Below are 24,999 nucleotides of genomic sequence, written 5' to 3' on the forward strand. Positions count from 1 at the left end.
GGCAGGTTCAAGAGGGTTAGGGGTTCCTTTGCATTACAAATCACCACGAGATGTTTTTCAGTGAAATGAGCAGCAAAAATTTGCACAGGATTGTGAAGTCCCATCTTCTTCTACTCCTCTTTGCCGGCCTTTCAAGCCCAAATTGAAGGCTGATTCCCCCCACCCCATGAAGACCCCTGCTTGCTCTCCTTTCCAAAGTTTCTCCTGCTCTGAGCTCAGAGCTCTTGGTCTGAAACTCCACCAAACACCTATCAGAACTGTTGCCTGGGCAACTTCAGCTGCAGACACTTCCCTACATATTCCCTCGTCCTCCAACCACCAGTCCAGGAAAGTTGAATATTGCTCTTACTGAAATTATTAATACCACACTTCCTTCCCGCATGATGGCTTATTCCCAGCTAGCAAAGCACCTTCCTGTTTGCATCCTCATTTGACCCCATCAGTCACTAACTGAGAAAATTGAGGTTTATAGAGAGGGCCGAGACTTGCCCAAAGCCACCCACCCAGGTTGCTTTCCTCCAAATCCTGTCTTCTCTCCATTGTCCCATTCTGGAGACCACAGGGTGGATGGAGTCCCCAGAAAGGGCAGGGGACAGGGATCCAAACCTCACCTGAGAGTTCCCTCCTACCTGTGGTTCTGAGGACAGTGTATAGGCCAGAGCGGCCATACAGGAGACTGCCAGACCAGGGCCAAGGAAGGGAGAGCTAGATGTAGATTGGATTAGGAGCAGGTGGCTTAGACATCAGGCTTCCTGGGTGACCCTGGGCCACTCCCTTTCCTTCTCTGGGCCATGGTGTGTCCTTCTCTGGGCCATGGTGTGTCCTCCTCTGTAACGTGAAGGCTTGAGATAGGACCTCTGACATTTTGAAAGCAAGGCTTCTCAATGTGTACATGATGGGCAGTGGGGAGGCACAGAGTTTGGGCCTGGACCAGTCTTCTTATCCTGGGACCCAGGACTCTGATACCCACCTGGTCACCCTCACCCATCACCTCCCATCCCACGGGATGTGCTGTCTCAGGGACCTGAGGGGCTGGTGAGGGGCCCAATCAGCTGCTATCCAGGCAAACTGCCTGTCAGCTGCTCAAATTTATTGATCACTAACTGGATACAGAGCCCATGTGTCGAGCAGGTGTGCTGTGGGCAAGGGGAGGGGGAAAAGTACAAAAGCAAAGAAGTCATTCAGGCTTCAATGGGGAGCATAATTTGGCCATCTCTCCATCCAACCATTGACCTAGCAAACATTTTTGGATCGTCTGCTATCTATGTACCAGGCCCTGCGTAGGAACTATGGGGCAGGGATAAGGCGGGTTTGGGGTGAAAAGACCAGTGGTCACCAGGTAGGACAAGCAACCTCACAGCATCAGATCACTCTTAAGGACAGGGAACCCCAGACCAGGTGTCAGACTCATAGTCTCAGGCTGAGAACCATGGCAGAAGGGTTTTGTGTGGCTAGCACTTTGGTTTTCCACATGCCCCATCACTACCTGTCTATTGCCTTATACCTTGTGGTACCTGCTTGGCCCCTAAAGCAATTTGAATTTGCAAACCATACTAGGGAAAAATACCAGCACTTCAACATAACAGGACTACCCTCGTCCAGAAGGAGAGTGGGGGCCAAAGACAGAGAATTCTGGGCTGGTGCTGGGAGACTTGGGGTCTCCTCTGGGCTCCCCAACTTCCTGTGCAGTTGGAAGATGTCCCCTCTCTGACCAGCAATTTTCTCTGTGAAATTTAGGCAAAGTCTAGATCGTTGGTTCCAAATCCTATCCAGCCCCCCACCTTGGAACCTTAAAGATAGTATCGGAGTTCCAGAGATGACCCCAAATGTTTCCAAAGTAAATGGCTATAACAGTTATTCCTAACAAGTGTGTACCTTCTTTTTAAACAAATAGGTTTAAAATATAAAGAGTACTGTAGAGATGTGTCTCGGATGAATAAAAATATTAAGATATGATTGGCGTGTGCGCTATCATTTGTCCTAATAATCACAAATTGTTGGATAGACAAAATCTTTGAAAACCTGATCAAATGAGACAGAAGACAATCCAAGGCGTACTTGCTCGGTGACATGGTTGGAAAGGGTAGCACTTGGTTATCATTGAAGTCCTTTCAGGTCCAAGCATCCACGGATGTGTGCCGATGCCAGTCGTGGGAGAAATCTTCATGGCGGGGATGGCAGAGAGCTGACCCTTATGGAATATCTTCTGATTACTAAACTCAAACTGGTAAGCTCACAAACATGCCCAGAGGTAGGACAGTGACCCTCCGCATCTTACAGAAGAGAAAACAGGTTTATTCGCAGAGGTCAGGCGCCACGCCAAGGCCACTCATCTGGAAGGTAGCCGAGCTGGCACCTGAACGCCAGGGGGAATGGCTCCAGAGCCAGGTTTGAGGTTGGAGAGGCGACTCCGGCCCCCTCCGGGCGCCTCGCCGCTAGGTTCCTGGCGCTGGCGCAGTGCAGGTGCCCGAAGACTCCCCCAGTCTGAGAGGGTGAAGTCCCCCTGGAGCTTCGGGGTGTGTTGGGCGCAGGCGGAGGCTGAGGCGGGGGCTCCCCTCAGTCCCCTCAGCCTAGGGACTAGGCTCCCCTAGTCCCATACTTGGACTAGCTGGGCCGTCCTGGGGTGGTGAGTGGCAGTCGTCTTCCCCAGATCCCCCAGACCCATCTAGGGTCCTGGCGACCCGCAGAAACACCGGGGCGGCCTGGGGCGGGGGGTCCGGGCTGAGGAAAAGGGCGAGAAGTGAGGCGGACCCAGAGCAGAAATAGGAGAAGAGAGAGGGGGAGGGGGAACGAGGGAAGGGGGCGGGGAGTCCTTCCTGGGACAGGAACCCAGGCCCCCCTTGGCTGAGCCGACCTGCAAAGCGATTCTGCAGATGGAAGGAATTAAGTGGGAGGGGGAGGGTCCTTCGATGATAGCGAGGAGAGGGAGGGAGATGTGTGTGTATGTGTGTGTGTGTGTGTGTGTGTGTGTGTGCGCGCGCGCGTGTCTCTGGGCCTGAGAGGGGAAGGAGAGGGAGACACATCAGACTAGACGCAAGTAGAAAAGATGAGAGGCAGAGACAGAGACAGAGTCGGAGACAGATCCATAGAGAAAGACGACGAAACCGACAGACAGACGACGGAACCGACAGACACAGGAGATGTTAGTCTGAGAGAAAGGATAGAGTATGTGGAAGGTAGGAAAATAGGGGAAAAAACAGTGAAAATGAAATAACTGGAAAGGATTTGTAAAGAAAGAGAGACAGAAGAGAGCTGAGAGCAAGGCGAGGCGGGATTGATCAGGCCCGGGCAGCACTGAGCTCCTGTAGGGTGGGGGAGCTGGGTTGGCCGCACGGAGGGGGCGGGGCCTGCTAGGGGGCCGCCCAATGGGCGGGCCCGCACCGTCCTACATATGTAGATGAGCTCTCTTTCCCCGCCCACCCCGCCCCCACACTCTATATTCAATGAGACAGCCAATAGAGAGCGAGGACGGCTCCAGGAGGGGCGGGGCCTCGGAGAACCCCACCCCGGGAGCGGCCGCTGAAGGGGTCAGAATTGAGGCAGATAGCGGTTCGTGGGGCGGGGCGGGCGGATCGGAGGGGGCGGGCCCAAAAGTTTCCTGCCCAACTTTCGCTGCCTCCTTCCTCCGCCCGCGCGCTCTGCGGCTGCAGTTGGGGGGAGGCGGCGGCGGCGGCGGCGGCGGCTGTGGGCTGAGCGCGGGGTCCAGGCGATCGCCGTCGGGGCTCGGGCGGCGGCAGTGGGCGCAGGCTCCCCGGTGCCCGCCCCTCCGCTCCGGGGGGGCGCGAGCGGGCGGCCGGGGGGGGCCGGCACCATCGCCGCAAAATGAGCCTGCTGTCGGCCATCGACACGAGCGCCGCCTCGGTGTACCAGCCGGCCCAGCTGCTCAACTGGGTCTACCTGTCGCTGCAGGACACGCACCAGGCGAGCGCCTTCGATGCCTTCCGGCCCGAGCCGCCCGCCGGCGCCGCGCCCCCAGAGCTGGCCTTCGGCAAGGGCCGCCCAGAGCAGCTGGGCTCGCCCCTGCACTCCAGCTATCTCAACAGCTTCTTCCAGCTGCAGCGCGGAGAGGTGGGTGCCCCTGCGCGCCCCCGCCCTCAGTCGACCGTGCCGGGCCTTTTCGTATCTGCCCGGCTCTTCCTGGCCTGGCCCAGGCCCGGCTCCGTATTGCCCGGCCCTGCTTGGCTTGGCTTCGCTCAGCTCTGCCAAACTCGCCGCCCGAAGTCCCCGGGGCGCCGGGAGCGCGTCACCTCCCAGCTGAGCCCGGCCCGGAGCTGCTCAGGCGCGGGCGGGGCCCTCCTGCCCTCTCTCCCAGCCCGGGGCGCCCTGCTCCAAGGCGACTGGGGGGGCCCGGCTGGGAGGGTGGGTTCCGGATTCTCTCCAGACAGCCGGGGCGCGGCCTGTGCAGGGAGCCCCTTCCAAGTGTCCTTCCCACGCCCAACCCCATCCCCCTCTCGGCCACCGCTGGCTGGGACGGAGAGTGTGGATTCTGCTTCGAGTTCCTCCGGAGGGGCCTAAAATCTTTTCTCCTCCGACTTCGGTGGTTCCCGATCCGAAGGGCACCCTGGAGAGCAGTGACTAGCCCGGAGAATTTTTCTTCTCTTCTCACACAGAGACCCCCAGATACATCCTCCAGCCGCTCGCCCTCCCCCAGCCACATAGGAAGTGGTTTTTGAGGGCCTGACCCCACAGACTGCGCTGTCCCCCGCCCTCCCAGCCTGGAAGGAAATGAAAGGGAAATCCTCTTGAGCTCTTGGGAGGGGGGCTAGATAGGGGGAGAGGTTCCAGCTGCCCAGTGCCTTCTCCAGAAACCTGGGCCGGCTGCTGTTGCAAAGTCTGCCTGTTGGGTGGATTCAGTTACAGAATCGGAGGGGCAGTGCATCTTCCCCCAGCTAGATAAATACACAGATTGCCAGGACCTCCCAGCCCCTTTGAGAGGTCTTCAGAGCCTTCCCGAATACCACCCTCTCTGGCTTCAGCTGGACTCCTCCCGGGCCCCACTCCCACTTACTCCTGCCTCATTTGGGAACTGCAGACACCCTTCTGTGGCCTTCACTCACTCTCCTTCTGGCAGCTCTCTCTGCAAAAGTGCAGGGGGAAGGGGCAGGGGAGAGGACACACACGAGGGGCACTTTCCTTCTAGACCTGGGCACACCAGTTAGTTTCGGGAGAGTCAGAACACTTGACAGTTTGTGGGAGAAGGCCTGTGTGTACACCAGTGTGCTGGGGATGGAGGTGGGGAAGACAGAGGGTCGCCCTTTCTGGCCCCATAATGTGTTGCCCTCTGCCATTATTGACTAGGGGAGACATGGACATGTAAATCGCTCGCCTGAGGCCTAGAGATGGGCCAATGGCAGACCAGCAGAGAGGAGGGCTGGTTGACCTGTGTTGGGCTAGTCAGGCATTGCTGGGGGAGATGAGTCTGGAAAGCACTCTTTGGTGCCAGGCGAGAGCACCTGTATGCCAGAGCTCTTCGTAAACTGTAGAGCACTCTCTCCGCGTGAGGAATTGTTCTTGGCTGGGAATCTTCTTTCTTGTAGGAGTCTTTGCCGCCTCTTCAGGGAATGGCTTCTGTGACCAGGGGCTTTGCAGGACGGTGCCTGGGTCTTGTCAGTTGTTTGTTCTCTTACCAAACATTTGTTGAGCTCTGTGTGGCCCCCTGGGGATTCTGCCAGAGTCTCGCGGGAGCCCCAGGTTAGAAGACAGACCCATGTGAAGGGTGGGTGGTTTCATGGGGGTCCTGTGGGAGCTCAAAGGCAGGAGGGTGACCAGGACTCACGGGTCAAGTGAGAGTCCCCTAATCAGCCTCTACTGGCTTCCCTCTGTTCCCACCCTACGGTGGCTTTGTCCCACCATGTGGGTCTCTGCTAAGATGGCCTGGGAGTTTGGGGCCATCAGGAGTCCCCTGTGGGGGTAGGCTGTTGTGCCTCCTCTTGGAAATTTCTGGCATCCAGGATCCCACCCAAGTCTCAGTGAGACCTGCCTTTTGTCACTTCACTGCTGTTTACCTCGATGTCCTCATGAAGAGGCACATTCCTTTGCTGGGGCCACTGTAGAAGGAGCTGCTAAAGGTTATCTAGAGCAGTGGTGGAAGAAAGTCTCTCACGATCTGACTTTGGAGGAACCCTCGTCTCTGTCTGGGCCTCAGTTTACCTATCTGTAAAATGTAGTCTCTGCTCTCCCCCAGGGTGATGTGTATGGGCTTTGAGAGCTGTACAGGAGAGGATGTGCCTACAGACAGGCTGGGTTAGGGAGGTAAGAGGGGCTTCCTTGCAGGGGCCGGAGGGCTGGGCCTGTTGACTTCCGGAAGACTCTCTTGGCTTCAGACTCACTCGCTCTCACCCCCCACCCGCTTTGCCTCCTAAACCCTCTTGAAGCCCCAGCTGTGCTCCTGGGGACAGGCCTTTCCTGTGTCCAGGGCTTAGCTGGTGACCTAATATGGCTCCAGAATAGCAACTGGTTGAGAGAACAAGAAAAAATACCCCCCACCTGAATGCCACCAAGGGGCTTGTTGGGCAGGAAGCAAGTCGTGTGTGGGCTGGAGGGGACTCTACGAAGGGACCCAGGGGCCCAGGAGCGTCGCCATTCTGTGCAAAGCCTGGCAGGCCCGGTGGCAGTGCCTGCGGATGTGACTTGCATGCTGACCGCTGACCACGGCCTGTCTGCACCGGTCCCTCTGCCAAGGGCCCACCCCCTCCTGCACCACCCCAGGCTGCTCCCACCACAATAGCAAAACACCATGAATGCAGCTGGGCTTTGGGCGGGGGGAGGTGTGAGGACATGGGGGCACAGAAGCCCATTGTGCCCCGGAACCTCAGCTCTGGAAGCTGAAGAAAAGCCAAGGGTTCTGAGTGGAGCACTGGCCCTGGGAGCAGAGGGGGAGATGGAAGAGTTCATGGGCAAAGTGCAGGAGCGGACCCCAGGAGGCGACTCGGATGCCTGTGGGGACCTCTCGGTTTCTCAGTCTGTGGTAAGGCTGCCAGGCCGGAGCACACACAGGTACTCGGCGCAGTTTTTTAAAAGGCCTCTGGGTCTAGAAACCGGGCCCTGTGAACCCCTGTTTCAACCCCTGATCTGTGGCAACAACTATATGTCTTTGGAGGGAAACTTGTGAGGCCCTTGGCTAAGGAAGCCAGATCTTAGAGGGAGTTGGGGGTGGGTGGCTTGGGGGGGGGGGTCTTCCCTGCCAGGCTTTGTTTGGAATTTAAATTCACAGCAGTGTGGGGACTGTGGGACTCCACCTCCAGAAAAGTAGAGTTACCCCATGTTGAGCATTAGCTCTCAGGAACCTCAGAGGGATGCCGAGAGCCCCTCCCGGGTAGTCCCTGTACCCCCTCAAAGGAGATGTAGCTGTCCCACTCCAGGTCAGATGCTTAAGGCAACTGTTTTCCTTCCCTCTTCCTCCAGGGCCAGATGTGGCTTGAAGATGTGGCCCTACTGTCAAGTGATACTTTGTGGAGGTTGGGGGAAGGGCTTTGGGGTCAGATACATTTGGGAAACTTAGCATACTGTCCTTCCCTTGGAAACACACCATGCTAACACAGTAAAGGCTCTGAGAAGTCCTGCAGCACAAAACCTGCTCACCTTTCTTCTTCAACCCAACATTTCGCATACCTATTTGACTGGATTACATTTTTGGCACAGAACACGTGCCAGTGTTCTGAACATCTCCAGGCTCAGAGAATGCTCTGTCAAAGCAGACCTCTTTCTTCAAACCGTAGGAGGCTCTCCCTGGAGCTGTTAACCCAGTTGCCCTCCTGGGTCCCAGTGCTATCTTCTGTAGCACTGAGGACACCCTCCTCTTTGCAGCTCTGGTCTCATTGGAGATTTGAGAACAGCAGCAAAGGTCTCACGAGGCTTACCGGACAGGGCTTCAGGCTCCGGCACACGCAGGGCTGTTAGAAGCCATAGAGGGGTGACCACAGTGTCCTGCTTTAAAAGGTTCCCAGGTATTAGGGACTGTGCTCTCCCCAGGTGCGGCTGAGCTGAGAGGCTGCCTGGAAGTGTAGAACGAAGCCACCTATCTACTCGAGGGTGGGAGTTTGCCTCGCTGGGGCTGAGTGGGCTTCAGGAACTGAAATTTGTTCCCAGCGGCCTTTGTGGTCTGTGTGGGGTGGTGGGGGGCAGCCCCAGGGCCTGGGAGGAATGGCCATTCCAACCCAGCTGGGAGCTTGGGAGGATGCCCAGCTCCCTCTGGCCAGCCCTGGAAAGCTGAGCTCTGAGTCAGGCAAGGGGGACCATCGTTCGACGGCCTGTTGGCTGAGGTGGTCTGACCCTCCCTCCATCAAATTAAGTTGACTGGGCGGGCCTAGACTCAGAGGGGAGACCACACCTCGTGGACCGTCTGAGTCAGGTGGGAGGGAGGAAAGCAGGCAGCATTAGTAATAAGGAATTAGCAGCGGCCGAGAGCCAGGCACTGTCAGCACCAAGAGAAGGGCCCCGTGGAGAAGGCGGCCCTCAAGTAGCGTCTCTTACTCCTGGTGGTGCTTTATTCTTGGCATCTTTTTCTTCGCGGCTCCCATTTTACAGAAGAGAAAACAGGCCTGACAAGTCACCCAGCGAGACAGTGGCAGAGCTAGATCCAGCAGTCTTCTCCATCCCAACTACAGTCATCTCTGTGGCTCGTCCAGCTGGTGCAGTTGGCTTTCGCCTGGATCATTCACTGGACGCCAGTGCAGGGCAAGCAGTAACCAGGGTGTTCTGTCAAGCCTCAGTGTCTTGGATGTTTTGTCCCCGATCTCAAACCTTCTGAGGAGTGATAGGCATTGGTCATGGGTTCTGGGTTTCCTGTCATGTCCTTGCTCCAGGATGGGGCTCTGTGGGATGTGAATCCAATGGTGGCCTGGCTTGGGAGAGACAAAGGAGATGGACACTGAGCACTTCCTAGCACTCCTGTCTCACAGCATCCACTGTGTGCCGCAAACCCATTGTGCAGATGGGGAAACTAAGGCTCTTCAAGAGGAGGAAGATAGTTAGGGACATCTCAGGATGCTTGGTCTGTCATATAAGTGTGTGTGTGCACATGTGTGTATGTGTATGTGTGTATGGTGGTGATGTATAATCTTTTTATTTATTTATTTGTTTATTTTTGGCTGTGTCAGGTCTTAGTTGCAGCATGCGGGATCTTTTTTTTTGCGGTACGCCGGCCTCTCACCGCTGCGGCCTTTCCCGTTGCGGAGCACAGGCCCCGGATGCGCAGGCCCAGTGGCCACGGCTCACGGGCTCAGCCGCTCCGCGGCACGCGGGATCTTCCCGAACCAGGGCACAAACCCGTGTCCCCTGCATCGGCAGGCGGACTCCCAACCACTGCACCACCAGGGAAGCCCAGCACGCGGGATCTTTTGTTGCAGTGTGCGGGCTCTTCGTTGTGGTCCTCGGGCTTCTCTCTAGTTGTGGCGAACAGGCTTCTCTCTAGTCGTGGCGCACAGGCTTCTCTCTAGTCGTGGTGCGTGGGCTCAGTAGTTGTGGCATGTGCGGGCTTATTTGCCCCGTGGCATGCGGGATCTTAGTTCCCTGACCAGGGATCGAACCCGCGTCCCCTACCTTGGAAGGCAGATTCTTAACCACCGGACCACCAGGGAAGTCCCAGGTGTTGTATAATCTTTATTCTGTCCTTCTCTGGCCATATTGGTCCACTTGAGGTTTCTGAAAACAACAAGCACTCCCGTCCCTCTAAGCTTTTGCACTTGCTGTTGCTGCTACTGCTTCTAATGCTATTGACTGTCCCTGTATAACTGACAGATTCCAACTTACTTCTTTATGACACCAGTGGATGTCTCTTCTCCAAAGGCTTTACCTGGCTGTCATGGGGAGCACACCTCCCTCCAGCTTCCGTGTCCCATGACAGATGAGTGTTACATCCTTCTGGTAAAGCATGTCTTAACAATCGGTATTTCGGTGAAATATGTGTCTGTCTCCATAGCTACATTTCAACACTCTGAGAATAGGAATCCTGTCTTTTTCCACTTCGTAATCACAGCATCCGATGCTTAGTCAGTGCCTGGGACAGACTAGGTGCTCAGTTAACATTCACTAGGTGGATGGGTGGATGGATGACTTGGACTCTCTCCTCCTCTTCCTTCCCCAGACTTGTGACTATTGTGAATGCTTTCCTAGTCTCTTAGCCTCTTGTTTTATCGCACAGAAGAAGTGTTTATGGATTGCTTGATAAATTTTAAAGAGCTGACTTGGGAATCATGAAACCCTATCCCTAGAGATAGGGTCCCAGCAGAAGCTTAGGTGTGCTAACAGCTCTTGGCCTTCTTTGGCTATGGACCTCTTTGAGAATCTGAAAGCAGCTCGAATTCCTCTCCTCAGTGCCATGCACATAGCACACAAGTGCATGCACACGCAGAACTCGCATTTGCATGTAATTTCAAGGGGATCATGTCAACAGTGGATCCCAAATCCAGGCCCCCTACTGTAGAAGCTGCAAGCCTCAGTGGCACCCCAGACTGGCTAAATCTTAGGGACCTCTAGTCCTCGAGGTCTTGGATCCATGCTTTCTGCTTTGATGTAGTGAATATATTCTAGGAGCGAGGGGCAGCCTGGTCCCCAGTGCTTATGCTGTAGCTGGGCAGCAGGCACATGGTTGTGAAATGTGAACACCTACCGAGTGAGTGGTGACCTGGGGGGAGCAGGAGGGACTGAGTGGGGATGGGGAGCCTCCCCTGTGTCTGTTCTGCTCTGTCCTGCTGCCACTGTGCTTCTGCATCCCCTGGTCCTTTCTCTCCCCATTTCTCTCTCCCAACTCCCCCTACCAAGGAGAGCACAGCCTGCTTATTTAAATCTGAATCTCCCATCAAGCTCTGGCTGTGTCCAGGGAATTGTGTTTTGCATGCCCTGGGTGAATGGGCCTCTAGGAGGCAATGGTGCCCTTGGGGGTCCGGAGTGGGGGGATTGCCACCTCTGTCACGGTCGACCCTGCCACCTTCTTGGCCCACAGGTCAGCTTTGGACCTTGGAAACAGGAGCAGAGCTGGGGTCTGACTGTGGCTGGGGAAACCCTCGGTCCAGGTGTGGCTTCACTCTCCCATCGGCCAGCTCCAGCCTTGACAATGGCTGTCTCCTTCTGTCCCTGAGCCCAGCCCACATCCGCCCCTGCTTGTGTGTATAGGATGTGTTTGTGTTTGACCCTGCGGGCCGAAGCCCCAGTTAGACCCCAGCGGGTAGAAGAAGTGCAGATCTCTTTGGAGAAGGGGTAGACTCATTTGTGAGATGAATGGTTTCTTGTCCCAAAGAGAGGAGTGTGGGTGTGTATGTGTGTGCATGTGTGTGTGCGCGTGCGCGTGCCTGTGTGTGTGTATGGGGGTGGCTTTTGGGGATAAGAAAGCAGTTGTTCAGCTGATGAAAGAGCCCCCACAGAGCTGAGGCTGGGACCAGAGAATTCCTCCTCCAGGGCCGTCTCAGGCCCAGGGGCAGCAGGACTCAGCATTTGCTTTGGACAGACCTCCTTGGACGCTGCCCACTGCCACTGCCATGACCTTCCCTGCCGGGCTGCTCCCGCCTCTGCCTGCTGTCCCTCTTCTCTTCTTGCACCCATCGCTTCTCCCTCTGGTCTGCTCTCGGAAGCTTCTGCCCACCTGCCTTAACTCCTGCCTCCCCCCTCCCACTGTGCCCTGTTTCTGTCCTGGGGGGGCAGCCAAGGGGGAGCACATCTTGTCAGGTTGAGTCAGCCCTGGAAATCTCCACTTGTGTATCCCAAACCCCTCAACAGAACCACCAACCCCGGGGCCCAAGCCCCTCAAGCAGCCCAGAGAAGCTGGTGTCTCATCTTGCCAGGGCTGAGGGACTTCTGTGCCAAGGAGGGTGGTCCACGCCAGGTGTTTTACTCTGGGTCCCCTTCCTGTAGGGGAAGCCAAGCCTTGGAGGCCATTCGGGGGCTGAAATACAACAGGCCAACAGATCTGGGTGTGACTCTCCTCTCAGCCACATGCTGGCTGTGTTTCCTTGGACAAGTTACACAGCCTCGCTGAGCCTCAGTTTCCAGTTCTATAAAATAGGACCAATAATGCCCATCCAGAGTGTTCTTGTCAGGGATGAGACTAAGAAAGGGAGGGGATCCAGTCAAGTATCTAACTCAAGTAGGATGAGAATAAACTGTAGTATCTTCCCATCTAACTTTCTCCAACAGCCAAGCCAGAACCTTGGAGGAGTTCCAGCAATGGACAGGAATCTGATGCTTTGTTCCCCACATGTGGCATAAGGATCCCACGCTTCCTACTAGCTGCTGGGGTCGCTGACCCAGGGAGGAAGGAGGGGTGGTTTCTTCCCCCAGGCTGGTGATTTGGGCCCAGATTACCCAGAGCCACACACTAGTGGGGCTGCCCACAACCACTGCCCAGAGCAGCTACATCTGAGGTGAAATCACCCTCAGCCTTCGTCCGTGGGAACTCATCTGTCAAGTGGAGCTCCCTTCCCGCCTGTGATCATTGCACACAGGACAGTCATGGGCGTAGGGGACACCAGAAACAGTCTGGTCTCTGGGGCAACGGAGGGTTGCAGAATCTTTGCCTTGGGGGATGTCTAGCCTTGTGGAGAGATGAAGAGGTATCACCGTGTAAAGAGGTTAGAGAGAGACATCAGAGCCCCTTCAGGCAAGGGCAGGGGAGTCACAGGGTGGTCCCCACCCCAGCCTACAGCACAGGGCTATGGCCGGGAGGTCAGGAGGCCCCTGGAGGGGGCTGGGGACTCTGTGGCCAGTGGGGCCTCAGTACCACCTGAACCTGTGCTTTTCACACCGTCCCTTGGCGCCCAGGCCTGAGAAAGAAGAAGGGGTGGGTTCAAGGCCACACCACTAGAGTTAGAGCCATGGCCAAGAGCCCGGTCCTGCAGGGGTTTGGACCCAGAGTGGGCATCCCAGGGGTGGACAGCAAGTGCAGGCCTGGAGGGAAAAGAGCGGTTGCGGGTGGGACAGTAAGGGGAGCAGCTTCGTTGTTGCAGAGTTAGGGGCTGACTGATGAAGGGGAGCCCTGCCCAGCCTTGCCCTCCAGCCACAGACGGCAGGACTCGGGAGAGGCGGCGACCTCGTGGATGAAGTGCCTTCTGTGGACCAGGCTCTGGGGGCATCTTTCAGTATCTGGAACCTGGACCTTGAAGAAGCAGGCTGGCAGAGATCATCAAGTGTGCACTCCTCCCCTGGTCCGTGTTACATTTTACACGTGGGAAACCCAAAAGGCCAGGGCCCTGGCTCCACAGACAGAGGGAGGGAGCTCTGTGTGTCCTGGCCTCTGCTCTGGCCGGTCCCCACAGGCCGTGGAAATGTCCGAGAGACCAACTTGCCTTTCACCTCCATGGCCCGAGCTCCGTGGAGCTTCGGAGAGGAAACAGCTTGCTGCCCCACCTGCCCGTCCAGCCGGCCAGCAAGCAGGACTCCTGGCCCTTAGGCCTGGCTGTGTGCTCTGGTCCGTGACCCCGGGCCTCGCTGGGCCTCAGTTTCTCCATTGTAACTTGAGAGTGAGGTTGGGTCAGTTGACTGTTCCGCCTTTCGTCCTTTCGTGGTGTCGTCTTGAATGGTGGCGGGGGGAAGGGAGCTGGAGCGCCCGTGAGGGCCAGGCCGGAGCACACTGGTCGGCGATGAGGGGAGCTCTGGCCTCGCTTCTCTGACCCGCAGCTGCCTGTGTGACCCTCCTGAGGGGCAAAGCTGTGCCCCATCTGAGGCTATGGGGGGGATGTCAAGCTGCCGGGGAGAGGACAGCCTGCTCGGAGGCCTCTGGCTGCCCAGGGATACCCACGGGGCCACCGTGGGCAGGGGTGTGTGGCCACAAGATGGGGGAGAGGTTTTTTCAGGGTGTAATTAGTTCTCTTCTGGCTCCCACCAAACTTCCCCTTCCTCTTGACAAGTTGCTGCCAAAACAGCCCTGATTCCTGTGGACTTGCTTCAATCTTATCCAGAAAAAAAAAAAAAAAAAGAAAAGAAAAGAGAAAAAAAATAAGAGGGTTGTTATTTGTGAAGTTGCATTTCCCAGCCATGAGGGTGAGTCACACCCTTTGGAGCTTCAAGTTTCTTGTTTGGATGAACTTTTCTCTGGGAGGCTGGGGCGATACTGCCCTCCCCCAGACCAGTTCTGGTGGGGAGAGGTCTAGAGACAAGCTAAGGAGAGACCTTGATAGCTGGAAAGTCCAGGTGCTCCCAAGGCCAGGTAGGGCCGGACAGGTTGTACCTGAGCTGCCCCAGGGGAGCTTTAAAATGCAGACTTGGGCTTCGGGGAGTTAGTGTTTAACAGGGACAGAGTTTCAGTTTGGAATAAAGAAGAATTTCTGGAGGTGGGTTCTGGTGAGGGTTGTGCGATAAAGTGTGTGTATGTACTTAATGCCACTGAACTGCACACTTAAAAATTGTTAAAAGGGTAGGTTTTATGTAATGGATATTTTACTGCAATGAAACAATGCAGTAGATTTTGGGTCCTCATTCCTAGGTGGCTGCTTTGGTAGGTCTGAGGTGGGGCCCAGAAAACTGTATTTGTTAAAAGTGTCCCAGGCCATTCAATACAAGGTTGGACACACTCATCTAATCTGTAGAATGGGGACAGTGGCTCATAGGGCTGTGGTGAGCATCAGCTATCTTAACACGTGTAAAGTTTCCAGCACCAGGGACATTCAAGTGCTCAGTATATGGTACTGTTATCATCTAATCCCACTTCCTTTGGGACCTTCCCCACATCCTTTAAGGTTGTCCAGTCTTGGCTCGCATACCTCCAGGGAAGGGGGACCCTCTGCCTTTCAGGATGGACCATCTGGGGCTATCTAAGAGCTGGAGAGTTGCCCTGAGACTTGATGCAGGTTTGTGTGGGATCCTTCACAGTAACCCTGGGCAGTGGTAGAGCAGAAATGGTCATTAGGACCCTTTGAGTTCAATGCCCAGTCCCTGCAAACTGACTGTGTGTTGGGCCTGGCCGCCCTGGATGTGGTGTCTCTGTCTTTCCTTCCAGATCCCAGGCTGTGGTCTAAACCTACATGGGAGAGAACAGAGGCCCAGAGAGGGAAAGGGCTGGCCCAGGGTCACAGAGCAGGGTGTCCAGGGAGCCAAGAAGAGTGACAGCTGTGTCCTCTAGGGAGGAGTGCCGGACCCCCCAGAGGCGTACATGTGTGGGGGTGGGATCTGTCCTGGTTGGACGAGGGGTGTCTGATCCCCTGGGGCCAGCTCTCAGCTCACCTCCCTGCCTTCCCACACTGAGGGGACACAGAAAGCACTGTCCCTACCCTGGGCTCCTTCTGCCCCATCTTTGTAAGGGAGCCTGAGGCAACTTCCTCTCGGTGGCTCTCCTCCCCTGTGAGCCTGGGGACCCCCAAGAACAAGGCTGTGTTGTCTCTCCGACAAGTCTCCCCAGGGTCTGTAGTTCACTGCTGGGGTTCTTGGACACCTTAGCTGGGGCCAGGTGTGCCCAAGCCCCATGCCCAGGTATGTCATCAGCCTCCTGGGGAAGCTGCCTCTTTCCAGCCTTGGCCTGGCCCCAGGAGAGGGGCCCACGGCCATTCCCTGCCAGCCTCACCGCAGGCCCCACCTTTGCTAAATTCCAGTGTGCCCGGCCGCCCAGAGCCCGTGACTCCTATAAATAGAAGCTGTATACACAGGAGGGGGCCTGGGCCGCATCTACTTTGAAGCCAGGCAAGACATCTGGTTCCTGTCAACTGGAGGTGGGAGAGGTGAGAGAGGTGGGCCACTTCCTCCCCGGGCTTCCAGAGAGCTGGCCTGGGCCGGGACAAGGGCTCCCCGGAACACAGTGTGCACAGGCCTGGGGCTGCAGGAGACCAGGCAAAATGCCGCACTTCAGTCTCCTCTTCTGTACTGTGGAAACAATGCTGCGAGCTGATGTCTCAAGTCACCCCACTAGGACGTGGCAGAGCCCCGGCTCTAACAGGTTGCTTTGTGCCGTGCGTCTTACCCCTGGCAGTGTGTAGAGAGCTATGATCATTGTCATCACCATCCCCATATACTGAGTGCTTCCTCAGGGCCCGGCAGGAGATAAAGGGCTTTACATTCTTGGCCTCACGTTAGCCTCATAGAAACCCTTGGAGGTAGCTATCGTTATTCCCATTTACCGGATGGGGCCACTGAGGCCCCGAGTGGCTAACTGGCTTGTCCTCGGATGGACAACTAGAGGCAGGACTTGAATGCAGCCTCCAGGAAGCTGGAGCCCTCAGGCGGCTGAAGGGTCACTATGAATTCGTGTGTGTGCATGTGCGTGTGCGTGTGTGTGTACGGGCCTGTGGAGGTTCCCAGGAGGCCACAGCGCCGTAAGTGGCCAGGCCTCCAGAGCCCTCACAGCCTCTGTCCCCTGCAGGCGCTGGGCAGCAGCTTGTACAAGAGCGCCTCTCCCTGTGGCTCCCTCAACAACATCGCCGACGGCCTCAGCTCCCTCACCGAGCACTTCTCCGAGCTGACCCTCACCTCTGAGACCCGCAAGCCCAGCAAGCGGCCCCCGCCCAACTACCTGTGCCACCTGTGCTTCAACAAAGGACACTACATCAAGGACTGCCCCCAGGTAAGGCAGCCCGGCCCGGTGGGGCTCAGGGCCCCTGCTGACCTGGGAGCCCTGTGGCCCCCCTTCAGCGAGCGCCTGGCCCCGGGGCTGCTGGTCGCCACCTTTTTGTCCCCTCTGGTTTTTCTGAGGCAGGCTGGCTGGTATGGACGGGACAGAGCCCCCAGCTTGGTGCTGCACTGGCCGGTCAGCAATCTGGGTGGGGGACCCCAGAATGAGGTTCTGGGCCTTCGAGTCCCCCCAGTCGTCCTGCCGAGGTGGGTCCTGTTACCGTGGGGCAGGAGGGGGCCAGCAGCATCTTCACAGCTCTCCCGAGAGCCCGCCGCCTCCCGCTCACAGGGAAGGAATGTGGGCTCTGGGCCAGGGATCCAGATGTGCGCCCCCCTCCCCCAGGCCCCCGCCTCTGCCTCCTCTGCAGCCTGCTCCCGTGAGGGGGAGGGGGCACCCTGCCCGCGCCCTGTGTCCCCGGGATAGGTCTAGGTGAAGGCCTCGGGCACCGTGGGCTGGGTGTCGCTCCCTTGGGGTGGGAAGGGGGTTGGGAGACCAAGGCTTCAGGAGCAGCCCCGTCTCTCACCCGGTGCTTTGCCACGACAGGGTGGGGGTCCGGGGGGCAGACCCCACTCACCAGGCGACCCTGACTCTCTGAGCGACATGGCTTTGGAATCCTGGGGAGAGAGAGGTTAAGAGTTGTGTTAAACACCATACGAGATTATCAGTGAGTTTTTTCTCCCTATTGTTTTTTCATACTTTCCACTGTTTTCAGAACGTGGTACTACTTTTATTTTGTACGTGTAATGGAAATGGAATCCTGGAAACTCAGAAAATCCGTGTAGTCTTGCCCTCCAGATTTTGGCAGCCGAGGGTGTGGCTGGGCAGGGCTGGGTCCCTCCAGGACCGGTGGGAGGTCGAGGTGCGATTGACAATCACCGCTCTTCTCAGAAATGACCGTGCCATGCCTCAGGTCCTGGCTGCTTCAAGCACGGCCGGCCACAGCTGCATCAGTATCACCCCAGAGCTTGTTAGAAATGCAGAATCTCAGGCCCAGCCCAGAACTGTGTTCTAGTAAGATCCCCGGTGATTCAGCCGGTGACCTCAGCCCTCCCCCCAGCCCTGGCCAAGAGAGGCCCACCCACGCCGGACCCACTGATGGGCTGCCCTCCAGATCCGCACTCCCCCGTGCCCTGTCTACCCTCAGTGTACACAGTAAGCAAGGGGCCCTTTGCCTGAGGAGATCCTGGCAGAGGGTGAGGATCTGGTTGGCGCTCAGAGATGTGCCCATGGCCCACCCAGTGAGCCTTCCCCAGCTGAGCCGCCAGCACAGGGGTTGTCAGCTCTCAGGCACTCTGCCTACAGGGCACAGCAGAACTCCACCAGGTTTAAGGAGGAGACAGGCAGTGTGCTAAGTGCTCCAAGCATTTCATTCAGCGCTCACTTCTGCCTGGTGTGCTAAGTGCTTTTAATAGCCTCCTGTTACGGGATGCTTTGTGTGAGTGAAGGTCTCACACTGGACCATCAAGCCAGTCAGTGGAGGAGTGGAGATTTCAACCCCGCAGGCAGGTGACGCTCAGACATAAGCAGGGGCTCTCAGGGGCTCTGAGGAGGTGTGCTCGTGCTGGGCAGACAGCCTGGGAAAGCTTCCAGGAGGAGAGGGGCTTGAGTGGGGCTGGCAGGTTGATGGGACAAGGGTGACCAGTATCCAAAGGCAACAGATGATGAGTCCGAGGTGGAGGGATGGCGAAGGTGTGTGTGTATTTGCGCGCGCGCTGCGCTCTCCCAGACGGGGCCAGAGCTCTTCCCTATGTGAGGGGTAGGAGGGCCCCTCTCCTAGGTGCCTCTCACTTTCTAGCACTGTGCCAACCACGGTCCTTCCTTTATATGGGTTACACAGCGTGTTCGCTTATCTTGTGCAGGGCTCTTAACTCTGCGGCCGAAGTAGGAGTAATAGCCCCATTTTACAGTTGGAGAAACAGAGCCTCAGAAAGGTGGCGTGCTGAGGAGAGGGCAGAACCCTGGTCTTGGGGCCTCTGTGCTCTGTTTCCTTGAGCATCCACACGGCTCCAGGCTGAGACTTCCATGGCCTGTGGAGCTTGTCTCTCCCTCGAGCTGGTAGAGCCCCTCTTCTGGCCCCATCTCAGACTTGGTTCTATCCGGGATTCCTGCAGACCCAAGGATCTCCCTTCACTCTTCATGAGGGTCACCATCCGTAAAACGAGGCTAGTGAGAACACTAACACAGAAGACCGCTGTGAGGACTCAATGAAGTAATGCATGAAAAGTGCTTAGCGCAATGCCTGGCACACAGTCAGCCCTCAATAACTGTTGGCCAGCATTATTTTTATCTCCCTTGCATCACAATGCAGAGTGCACATACTTAGGTAAGTCTTTTAGCAGAGGCTGGAACATGACCACAGGCCCCGGGGCCATGTGCTGGGCTCGATTCATCTCTGCCAGCCCAGGTACCATACAGGACGACAGGTGCTTAGTACAAGTCTTCTGGAATGAAGGAACAGGTGGAAATCTTTGTTTCAAATGAACTATTATGTAAGAGCTGAGCATTTATAATATTTAAAAGTGAAATGCTTATTTTTGGTAACAGCTTTAATGAGTTATAATTCAACCATTTACAATATACAAGTTGATGATTCTTCGCATATTCACACAGCCGTGCAACCGTCACCACAATCAATTAAAGAACATTTTGGTCACCTCAAAAAGAAACCTCATACTCTTTAGCTATCACCCTCTGAACCCCCATCTCCTAACCTCCACTAATCTACTTTCAGTCTCTGTAGATTTCCCTATTCTGGACATTTCATATAAATAGATTCATATAATATGTGGTCTTTTGTCACCAGATTCTTTCACTTGGCATATTGTTTTCAAGGTTCATCCATGTATAACATTTATCAGTTCCATGATTCGGGCAGTATTCCATCCTGTTTTATTTTCTGGAAGAGTTTGTGGAGAATTAATATAAATTCTTCTTTAGATAGTTGGTGGAATTCACCTGTGAAGCCATCTGAGCTTGGGCTTTCTTTTGTGAGTAGATGTTTTTTATTACTAATTGAATCTCTTTATTTGTTATGGGTCTATTCTGATTTTCTATTTCTTCTTGTGTCAGTTTCTGTAGTTTCTGTGTATTTCTAGAATTTGTCCATTTCATCTAAATTATCTAATTTATTGGCATACAGTTTTCATCATATTCCCTTATAATCCTTTTCATTTTGTTTTATAGTGTCCCCCTCTTTCACTTCTGATTCTTATAATTTGAGTCTTCTCTCTTTTTTCTATTGGTCATTCTAGCTAAAGGTTTGTCAACTTTGTTGAACTTTTTAAAGAACCAACTTTTGGTTTAGTGGATTTTCTCTATTGTTTTTCTATTCTTATTTCCTTACTTTCTACTCTAACCTTTTAAAAAATTGTGGCAATATACATATAACATAAAATTTACTATTTTAACCATGTTTCAATGTACACAGTTCAGTGGCATTAAGTACCTTCACATTGTTGTGCAACCATCACCATCGTCCATCCCCAGAACTCTTTTCAGATTGCAAAACTGAAACTCTGTACCCATTAAGCAATAATTCCCTCCCCTTCCCTCCCCCAACCCCTGGCAACTGTTATTATACTTTCTGTCTCTAAGAATTTCACTACTCTAGGTACCTCATATAAATGGAATCATACAGTATTTATCCTTTTGTGACTAGCTTATTTCACTTAGCATCATGTCCTCAAGGTTCACTCATGTTATACCATGTGTCAGAATTTCCTTCCTTGTTGAAGGCTAAATAATATTCCATTGTGTGTGTGTATCTGTGTGTCTGTGTGTCTGCCTCATTTTGTTTATCCATTTATTCATCAATGGACAACTGGATTGTTTCTACCTTTTGGCTATTGTGAATAATGCCGCTATGAACATGGGTGTTCAAATATCTCTTTGAGTCCTGCTTTCAATTCTTCACTCTAATCTTTATTATTTCCTTTCTTTAGCTTGCTTTATGTTCAGTTTGCTCTTCTTTTTCTAGTTTCTTGAGGTGGAAGGTTAGGACACTGATTGTACATCATTTTTTTAAAAATTAAATGTGGGTGTTTATAGCTATAAATTTTCCTCTGAGCTGCATCCCATAAGTTTGGTATGTTGTGTTTTCATTTTCGTTTATCACAGGGCATTTCTCCATTTTTTTTTGCGGTACGCGGGCCTCTCACTGTTGCGGCCTCTCCCGTTGCGGAGCACAGGCTCCGGACGCGCAGGCTCAGTGGCCATGGCTCACGGGCCCAGCCGCTCCGCGGCATGTGGGATCCTCCCGGACCAGGGCACGAACCCGTGTCCCCCGCATCGGCAGGCGGACTCTCAACCACTGCGCCACCAGGGAAGCCCTCTCCATTTTTAAAAGCTATTTCCTTAATGGTTGCTCCAGGGCTTATCTTATACCTCTTAGCTCATCGGAATGTGCTTTAGATTTATACTGACTTAACTCCAGTGAGAAATGTTACTTAACTACAGTATAGAAATGTCACTCCTTTGTAGCTCTTTACTTTTTTCCTTGTTCTTGTGGCATTACTGTTTACATATTACAACTATGTATGTTACAAATTCAACAATACTTGTTATAATTATTACTTTAGTTAACTTTATGTGTTTTAGAGAAGCTGGGAGAAGAAATGAGAGCAATTATATATCCATAGCTTATGTCAGATTAGCCTTCTTATTTCCCATTTCCAATTCTTATCATTTGTTCCTGCGGATTCAAGTTACCACTTGGTGCTCTTTCCTTAGCCCAAGACAGATTTTCTCCTACCCACCTCCTTTGTGCTATTATTGGCAAATGTACTACATTTCTATGTTACAGGACAAATAAGACAATTATATACATATTGTTTTATAAATTGCTTTTTTTTTTTTTTTTTTTTTTTTGCGGTACACGGGCCTCTCACTGCTGTGGCCTCTCCCGCTGCGGAGCACAGGCTCCGGACGCGCAGGCTCAGCGGCCATGGCTCACGGGCCCAGCCGCTCCGCGGCATGTGGGATCCTCCCGGACCGGGGCACAAACCCGTGTCCCCTGCATCGGCAGGCGGACTCTCAACCACTGCGCCACCAGGGAAGCCCTATAAATTGCTTTTTGAATCAGCTAAGAGAAGAAGAGAAATCTGCACTTATCCTGTCTTTTACAATTACATAACCACCTTATCAGTGCTCCTTGCTTTTTTCATGTGTATTTACATTACTCTCTGAGGTCCCTTACTTTCAGCCTGAAGAAGTTCCTGTAGTATTTCTTGAAAGATTGGTGTGCTAGCGGTGAATTCTCTGTTTTTGTTTATTTACCTGAGAATGTCTTTATCTCACTTTCATTTTCTAAAGATTTCTTTGTTGGGTATAAAATTCTTGGCTGACAGATATTTTTAAATTTGAGCACATTAAATATGTTATCCCACTGCCCTCTGTCCTCCATTGTTTCTGATGAGAAGCCAGTTAATATTATTGGAAATCCATCGTAGATGACATGCCATTTTTTTCTCGCTGCTTTGAAGATTGTCTCCTTGTTTTAGCTTTCAGCAGTTTTACTGTGATGTGTCCATGTTTGGATCTCTTCATCTTTATCATTCTTGGCGTCTGTTGAGCTGATTGGATGCGTTGATTAAAATTTTAAATCAGATTTGGGAAGTTTTCAGCCATTATTTCTTTGAATAACTTTTCTACTCCTTTCTCTCCTCTCCTTTTTGTGGAATGACTTTTAAATGGTCTAATGCTTTTAAACTCTTAAATGGTCTAACTGGGGGTGGAATGTGCAGAACACTAGGCCAGCCCTGCCTGGGTCCTGAAGCTGCCCATGGAGCCCCAGGCTCTGAAGAAGGTAGCAGTGAAAATGTGGTTAAAGCATTCACTGCCAACAGCCTGGGTAGTGGGATACAGGAACCAGAAGTTGGTAACCTGTTAATTGATTGTTTTCCAACCTTAAGGGTGGAGAGAGGTGTCCAGAGTTCAGCTCATCAGACTGATGAGGCTTCTCATAGGTACCAGGTGCAGTGCAAGGGGATTGGGCACTACAGGAAGAGGGGTAGCCCCAAAAGCAGAGGCAGAAAGTGCTGGAGACAAGTTCCCAGTGTTGGTGAAAGGCAGCCCCTCTTTGTGGGGTGAGGCTGTGCCTGGGCCAGGGTCTTTCTCCAACCAATGTCAGCACTGGCCCAAGAAGACTGGGACTCAAGAATGTCTACCATTCAGCTCTTGACAAATCTGTCCCTGTTGCTGTCCCCACACAGTGTGCCAGGTGTCAATTCAAGGGTAACAATAATATGAACAACAATAATAATAGTCTCTCAGCACTGAGTTTACCACTGAGCTTAGTGTGTAATATGCATTAGCTCTTTTAATTGTCTCAAAAACTGTATCAGGTCAATTGCCAGATGATAAAACCGAGGCCCAGAGAAGTTGGGTGGCTTGCCTAAGGTCACACAGCTAATGAACAGCGAAGCTGGAATCGGAACTCAGGCCTTCCTGATTCCAGAGCCCATGCTTTTTAAGTTAGATTCTACCATCAGCTTTAGCGTCCAGACTTTGATCTCCACCATCCTTCTCAGAAAGGTTCTTTAGAAAATGGGTTGCTGGAAATAAAGAGGGACAAAGACAATGCGGGCAAAAGCCATATCAGGCCTGGTCTGGCCAAGTCATTGCGTCTTGTTAGAGTGGACCGCTGGTCCAGCCGCAGGGTTTCTGTTGCCCCAGTGCAGTCAAGGGGGCCACGGGTGGCTGAGGCTGCCAGCTCTGGTGACTGCAGAAATCCCAGGTGGCTGTAGGGGCGTCAAGGGTGCTCTCTGTCAGGCCTGCCTGCAGGGTCACCTGTGTGTCTCATGCTGGCTGCTGCACACTGGTGTGGCAGGACCTGTTCCGCGTCAGCCGCGCTTGCCTGCATGGGTATGTGTGTTTGTGGTGGGACCTTGGCTCACTGCCACATCCGTGCCCAGCACACACAATCTGCCAGGACAGAGCTGGGCCCAGCACTCAGTACCATTGCCCAGCCTTTCCTGAGCTCCTACTGTGTGTCAGGCCTGTGCTGGATAAAGCTCTACCTTCGTCCTCAGTGGAACAGAGTGGACAACAGAAACGCTGTTGACCATTTAGGGTGACCAGGGCTGCGGTTAAGGTTTGCAGTGAGATACCAGCTCTGCCTGGGGGTTCATGGGAGACCTCAGAGAGGCGGCGTCTGAGTCTGGAGCAGGGAAGGTTTCCAAGGAAGCATGTAAATAGTGGGAATTTGCCTTCCGGGAACCCCGAGCCCTTGGCAAAGGCTAGCACTCTGGGTGCCTGAGGGGAGGGGTGGGAGATGTGGCTGCAGCAGGTGGTCAAAGACCTGTGTGCCAGGCTGCACAAACTTGGACTTTCTCTGGAGGGCAAGAAGAAGCCATCCAAGGCTTTTAGGTGACATGCTCGCATTGGCATTTTGAAAGCTCATACTGGTGGCAGTTGGGAGGCCCGGCTGGAAGAGGCAAGAGTGCAGACGAAACCAGTCTAGGAACGTGGATAGATGATAAGACCAGATATAAGACAAGGGCAAGCAGAGGTTGGAGGTGAGGGGACAAATTCCAGACATGATGAGAAAGTAGCATCTGTGGGGCCTGGTGAGCAGGCAGGGGAGGGGGAGAGGGGCACAGTGTCAGGGAGGGCTACCGGATCGCTGAAGGGGCCACCTGGGCCAGTGGGGTGCCACTACCTGGTATGAAAATACACCTGCCTGAGAAGGTAGGCTCCTGTTCATCTCATCATTCAGCAGACATTTGTTGAACGCTACTATGTGCCAAGCACGTAGTAGGCCCGTGAGGATGCCACCGTGAACAGACCGGGAAAGCTTCCCACTCTCCTGGAGCTTATGTTCCAGTGGGCGAAGTCAGACGATAAGCACAAATCAGTAAGAAAAGAAGGAGCTGTGACACGGCAAGGAGTGCCCTGCCGAATATGAGTGCTCTGACCTAGAGCGCCAGGCTGACTTCTCTGGGAGAGACAGCAGGCACGCTGAGGGCCCACTATTCTTTCAGGGGTCCACAAAAATGTTGTGATTTTCATTTATTTTAAAACCAGAAGAAAAAAATGAAAGTAATAATAATGAGTATATAATAATGAATCCAGCCTGGGTAATATTTATTTTTAGACCAACACAGTCATAAAATAGAATTTTTAATCACTCTTTATGGAGGAGGGGGCCCACAAGTGTCTTAATGTGGCCTTGAAGAGTGTCTGGGCCTGCTTTGGGTCAGGTGACCATTGCAGGCCTCTCTGATGGATGATAGAATGTGAAAACCCCACATACTACCTTTCTCTGAAGCTCAGACAGGGTTGAGGGTCCATATGACGACAGTAAGGACCCTGATGTTAGTGAAGGGACATCTTGTTAAGGTCAAAGGAAACAGCTTCAAGTTTATAACCCCAAAACCAGAGTTCAAGTTCCAGCTCTACTATTTACCAGCTGTGCAACCTTGGATAAGTCACTTAACCTCTCTGGGCCACCATTCCTCATCTCCAAAACATGT

The 24,999-nt window shown here is 53.7% G+C and overlaps 1 protein-coding gene across 2 annotated transcripts in view; it reads left to right on the plus strand.

Annotated features, from left to right (window-relative positions):
- The first annotated feature begins 3,665 nt into the window (after positions 1–3,665).
- ZCCHC24 (zinc finger CCHC-type containing 24) overlaps positions 3,666–24,999 on the plus strand; it is a 60,515-nt gene continuing 39,181 nt past the window's right edge. For both annotated transcript variants that reach the window (XM_082853909.1, XM_082853910.1), the window contains exons 1-2: positions 3,666–4,068; positions 16,280–16,480. In XM_082853909.1, the coding sequence (XP_082710035.1) occupies positions 3,823–4,068; positions 16,280–16,480 (447 nt within the window). In that variant the 5' untranslated portion in view covers positions 3,666–3,822. The remainder of the gene's footprint in view (positions 4,069–16,279; positions 16,481–24,999) is intronic.

This window comes from Leucopleurus acutus (assembly GCF_964270905.1).
Source record: "Leucopleurus acutus genome assembly, chromosome: 14".
Classification (NCBI taxonomy): domain Eukaryota; kingdom Metazoa; phylum Chordata; class Mammalia; order Artiodactyla; family Delphinidae; genus Leucopleurus; species Leucopleurus acutus.